The 6,364-nt window shown below is 40.9% G+C and overlaps 1 protein-coding gene across 4 annotated transcripts in view; it reads left to right on the top strand.

Annotated features, from left to right (window-relative positions):
- Positions 1–5,583, top strand: part of LOC119646566 — a 277,721-nt gene extending 272,138 nt beyond the window's left edge. For all 4 annotated transcript variants that reach the window (XM_038047045.1, XM_038047049.1, XM_038047048.1 and 1 more), the window contains one exon: positions 3,304–5,583. In XM_038047045.1, the coding sequence (XP_037902973.1) occupies positions 3,304–4,366 (1,063 nt within the window). In that variant the 3' untranslated portion in view covers positions 4,367–5,583. The remainder of the gene's footprint in view (positions 1–3,303) is intronic.
- The last annotated feature ends 781 nt before the right edge of the window (positions 5,584–6,364 follow it).

The raw sequence follows: 6,364 nt of genomic DNA on the forward strand, positions 1-6,364 counted from the left end.
TGAGCGCAAAACACGATAAGGGTGCGAATTATATCCAAGTTTAAACCACCAACAGTTTGAACCTAAGCTGACAGAAAGCCTCATATCCAAAAGAAAGCCAAAACTCGATGTTACTCGCCGCATTTGCGGCGATTCACTCGCCTTCGCAGTTTTGAGTTAAATCTGGTAATGCTGATACCTCAACAATAATATCAAGTTGAGATAGCTTTGATACAATGTTTGCTTCCTCGACTTCAGTTGCACTAACAGCTGTTCCAAGCGTCGACAATACTTGTGAGAATAGAGGATACAGAAATTTTTCCGTTGACGTTTGCTCGAAATATTCCACCAATCTATCCGTCGCGGTTTGTCGCCAGTAGACAAAGTACAGTTCTTGACACTAACACAAAGGAGGTGCTAGATATTCTGTATGCGTGCGTATATCTCTCGCCATCCCGAATGTCCAGTTTATCTTATTGTAAAGATTCGCTCGGGTAACAGCGATTGCTTTCTTTGCTTCCCGATTGGCATGTTTGCGGGAAGGTAATCACTTAAGTGAGATCATTTCTTCTTTCTTTTCACAAAATCGCCATCATTTAATGCTCGGGGAGCCTGTGCATTTCTCACACTGTTTTATCAGCGGCTTGACTTGCAAGACGGCGATCAACGGCCGATGTTGAGGTGCGTTGGTCTCATAGGGAACGGCTTTACAGTCAGTGGCGGTGGTAAAATGGCGGCATCTTATGAGAATATAGTCGATTTGCGTTTTACTGTTCCCACTATAAAATGTAGAAAGTTGGGACAATCATTTAATTAACCATATATTCATATGTACAAGGTCATGTGTGTCTGCAAAATCGACTATACGCTCGCCACGATCATTGCGTTCTCCAAACTCTTTCCTTCATGGTATCTGTTGCCGTCTGCCTTTTCACCCACATAACCACGGTTCGACTTCTTTAATGGCACCATGGAAACCTTCTAAGATAGCCATACTTACATCGTATTGAGTGTATGGGCTACCAAAATAGAGGAGTTTATAGCAACTTTTACCGCATTTGCGTTCTATGTCGCAACTTTTGGAACCAGACCATCGAGTTTCTTGTAGAGCGGATCACCTTTTCCGAGTTCTTTCTTCTTTCTAGTGAAGGTTTGAATATTTAGCGAGCAGACACGTAGGTCATTTGCTCGGACTAACTTAAGTGCGTCGAGAACCCTTGCCTGTTTCTCGACAGCGCCGAGGCCCGTCCTCCCGCATCGACTGAGGTGAACGCCCTAGAATTTTTCCAAGGCTTAGGACTCAACGTGATCATTGTTTTTTAAATGACGTTGGATGTAGAAAATAACCACATTCAACAGAGATCCTGTAAATGAAACATCAATAAATGATCTCCACAATCACCTAAAGAGCGTTATCATTGATATGGCCACAAAGATACTTGGGCCCAGCCAGAAAAGTCGGAACGACTGATTCTACGATGAATGCAAGTAATGTTGAGTAAGAACGTGGGGACACGCAGAGAATGTGAATCAATGCCTGATACATAAAATGGGGGATATCACGCAGTGTAGCAATTATCGAGGTATCACGTTGCTGAGTACCATCTATATGACATTCTCCGCTATCTTGCTGGCCCGGATAGCACCGTACGTCCAGAACATCATTGGCACATATCAAAGAGGCTTCACTTCAGGCAAATCAGCAACAGATCAAACTGTCTACGGCAAGCGATAGAAAAACTGTTGGAATATATCTTTCCATCGACTTTAACGCGGTCTATGATAGCATAGCCAGGGTAAAACTGCACACAGCCTTAAGAGAATTCGGTATCCCGACGAAATTGATAAGACTGACCCTGACCAACGTGCAAGGCCAGATAAAAGCAGCAGGATCACTCTCGAGACCATTCAACATCAACAACGGTCTAAGACAAGAGGATGCCCTATCATGCGTCCTATTTAACCTGGCCCTGGAGAAAGTGATTCGCGATGCAGATGTAGATGCGAGAGGCACGATCGCCTTTAAGTCGATCCAACTATTGGCCTACGCTGACGATATTTACATAATGCACATAACGACGAAATCTATGAACGATACCATGACCATCTCGTTGTGGTAAAATCCGGCTCCGCAGGTTGCGGTGGGCGGGCACCTAATCCCTATGGATGAGGATGATCCAGCCCGAAAAGTCTGTAAAGCAATATCCATGATAGAAAAAGAAGACGAGGCAGACCGTGCCTGAGATGAATCGACGGCGTAGGTTAGGACGCCAGACATTTTTGGGAATATCGAATTGATGGGCTTCGGCGCAAAATCGGGGTGTCTGGAGTTCCTTATTGCGCCGTTGATGATGGTGATGATGATACTTTATGTATATCTTTCCCTCATCTCAGCATGTTATTTTTGTGTTACTGAGGATAGTGTGAAAAACGTTGCCTCAAACGCTCCTCCTGTTCCTGGACTTTGGAAAGAAAACAAAAGGAACGTTGATAACGACCTAGCAAAGGACGCTGCGCTTGTCGTTACTGCGTCTGTTTGCAGCATAGCAGAACTTCGAATCCCAAATTCTTTACGCGATCCGCCTATCGTTCGCCAGTGAGAAAACCACTGTAACTCTAAAAACCTTGGCCTCTCTCGCCAGGGAAATTGGGAGGCCAAGTTCAGAAGGATGCAGTTTTTGAGAGTGAGCAGCACACGCAACAGTATGGTTTCTTTGAAAAAGTGCGTGGCGAAAGAAGCCATCATAGGATAGCACAAGGAAGCGAAAACTGTCATAAATAATAACGACTTCGTTGCTGTATACTGCATCAGATGATCACACGCTTTCAATATGAAGGGCGTTAACTATTGGAATTAAGATGACGGGCAGCTGACGAAGCTTTTCCATTTGCTCTGTATAAAATCTTGTTCTGGATAGTAGGACAGACCTGTGTTCATTCTCTACTGCCACTAAATATCGGAATTAGTCGAATATTGTCAACCACTGTTCAGCAATTTGTCCCCACTCTATAATTGTAACTAATTTGCATTCATTTTTCCTTGTGCTGAATGCACTGTTAGTTTGCCTATTCTCAAATCCTTTGTTTTTTCTTCAACCTTCACCTTTGTACTTATGTTCCTTAGCTTATGAAATTTTAGGTAGGTCTGCTACTGATGATTTGCCATACCTCAAGTAAATTTTTTTTCGAGGGGCTTTTTGTACAACGCTATTGTCCGCTGGGCATGATTCCATCCATGCTATTATTACAATTACTGATGCTAATATATTTGCTAAAGAACTACCTTTCATTTAGTTTAATTCAGACTTTTTCTTTAAATTTCAGTTCAAATCCGGAGTCCGCATCCAGTTCAGTGTCAAGTCAGGTGGACGCGGCAGCACGACTAGCAGAAGCAACCGGAGGGAGTACTGCAAACTATCTTCAACAAAAAACATCGTGGTCCAATCAGTTTCTTGGCAAAAAGTCTCAAGTACTGCCTTCAATAGATCATAACTCTGCAGCAGAGGCAAAGGGTGTATATTGCCCGCCAAGGACAATAGAAACGGAATTCTGTGATAGTGAAAGGAAATATCCGGATCTTTTGGATGTAACGAGTTTCAGTGCAGCCAACACAACAGCATTTTGCACGCTTCCAAGAAAAATGAAAGCAGTTAATAAATATTTTAAAAATTCTTCAGATAGTCAATCACCACTTTTACCGGAAAGTTCGAGCAAATATAGTAGTAGCACCCTCGGTGAATCAAGTTTACCTGGAGATATTTCATCCAGGAGATTTTCCGCAGAATCGTATAATAACTATATTCTTGGCAAACCTGCAAAACTGAAATTAGCTCAAAACCAACAGCGTTCCAATAGTTTCTTGAATTTAGTCACGACACCTGGTCAAGCAACTAGTCAGAGGAGAAATCCTAGCTTGCCATCTTCACCAGTTAGGGAATCGCATCAAAGATCCTTGAGCTCTGCAGCCACCCCTCTTCTAGACTTCTCTTCTTTGGCTAGTAGAAGTGGAATGATGCCTGCTACGCCATCTACATCGAACACTATGAATGCTTATGACTACCATGCAGCCCAGCTAGAGCGTTTTCTTGAAGAATATCGAAATCTTCAAGAACAACTTTGCAAGATGAAAGAAACCTGTGAATCGATACGTAAAAAGGAGGCTCCCTTGCGTGCGGCACTGAGCCACTCAGCAGCACAGTATGCTGATCCTGTGATGTTTAATGCTGCCAGCAATAGTGTAGTGGTCGAACCACCTAATCCTAAGATTATACTTAAGAATAAGTCAATTCTTCCTGGTCAGCCCCCTGATCCTCCTCCTTACTGGCTACATCGTAATGCTATGCTGAAACGTTTGAATGATTCACAATCGGAGTTCTTTCAGAGCTAATAATGCTCTCGACTAGAGGAGTCAAAATAAATGGTGTGGGAGCTACTATTTACAATATTTGCCAGGTGTGATTTGAGCGCATAAGAATAGGTGCTGAGGCGTTGCCGATAAACAATCGAAAGGGTATGTTTTTAATAATTCAAAACTACTTCCAAAATTGGGTGGCGTTCAAAGAAAAATCACTAAACATTGCCTCAGTTCTGGAAGTGTAATATTATTATTTACTTTTTTGGTGGGTTTCCAAGATTGTTTAAATACTCAACTCGGCAAAGCACCGTGCGCTGTATATGCTGGAACCATATCGTGAGTCTCTTTCTATGTATAGCTTATATTAAGAGAAATCACAAGAGGTCATATCGTGTATTCTGACTGGTTCTCTAACCGTTAAATTAGTAATTAATCGAGATATAAGGTAAACCTGATCCATTCCATATTAGCTTAGAAATCAATAGAAAATGTATAATCACTTTCATCTCAGCGTGACTAAAGTGTCATCAAACCTATCACCACTTCTCTCATCACTAATGTCATCATCCTTATCATATAGACTAGAATAGAATAGCAATTGAGAGTCATATACGTACTAACAATATTAAACTTTACATACTACATTTTTTAGGGTAAGCAAATTTGAAAACATGCAGTTAAAAAAGAAAACGCAGGACATACTACAGTGGGCGTCACTGGGAAGGCAATACCATTTGACTGTCAATAAGTTAGATTTTATACGAAAAGTAATCTTATCTAGAGCTAAATGGGAAAGTTTTGTAACTCTTTTATACGTTTCTGTTCAGTTAAATTATTTCATATTGTAACCAAGTATAATATCTACATTATTTCATAAGTACATTTGATTTCATACAATAGGTATATAAATGTAAACACAAATTTCAGTTATTTCAAATAAGTTAACTCATTCCTGTAAAATAATAATTCATCTGATTTCCGTGCGATACAAAGGATCATAAATATGTAATATCCTTGCCTTCCCGAAGAGCGCCGCTGCTAGAACATTCGAAACAACCAAACCAAATATATCCATAATTAAATGCAATCTATGATGCTAACAATCAGAAACCATATCGACGATCTGGTAGTCCTACGTGTCGTTTGGATTGCAAAAGATCGTTAACTCTTCTGATCATTTTGGATGAATAATGGATTTATTGATAAATAATGACAAAGTGTATGTTTCGATTTTCACTTGTTTTGTTAAATAAAACAGATGACAAAAATATTTGAAGTCTTTCGTACTTTTTTATTATTCATTAGGAAGGAACGAAAAAGATATAAAAGCAACAGCTGGAAAATCTGCAAATAAAGGGTTTATTACTAAAACTGTCCTCAGTGGCAGTCACTTTAACTTAACAGCATAAAGTCCTAGCGATTGAGGAGAAGCAAATATAGTTAAACTAAGTGGGACGAAACGGACAACGAGATTGTACTACCGAACAAATGTTATACCACAGGTAACCAAGGATATGCTAAGAAAGATTCACTTCACCAATATCATCTACCGACTCGATATTCCTAAAAGCTGTCTGGCGACCTGGCCTACACCATCGCTCCGTCTGGGTGTCTGTCAAGTTTTTTCTACCATAGATCTTGCCCTTAAACACTTTCCAGACTGGACGATCCTCCCCATACCGATTAAGTTAGCCGCCCACCGCAACCTATTCATTGAATTTTATTCAAAAACTTGTCGAAGACTGTCTTTTTTTGGCCAGGCGGAAATCTATCATGGATACGCATTTAGAATCGAGGACGCGCATACCGAACTTTTACCGACTAAAACTTTTCTCCACACTCTGCTCGTGAGACCGCCATGCTGGTGGGTGCTTCGTGGGGCTGTTCAGTTTATTAACTGTTCATGGAATAGGTGCTTCTGCTTTGGTGTTATTTGCATTCAAATCTTGGGTAGACGAAGAAAACGCGTTCTGCATCTTCTGCTTCACCTTTACATGTAGGACAATCTGGTGATTCTGTACCCATCGTAAG

This window comes from Hermetia illucens, chromosome 1 (assembly GCF_905115235.1).
Source record: "Hermetia illucens chromosome 1, iHerIll2.2.curated.20191125, whole genome shotgun sequence".
Taxonomy (NCBI): Eukaryota; Metazoa; Arthropoda; class Insecta; order Diptera; family Stratiomyidae; genus Hermetia; species Hermetia illucens.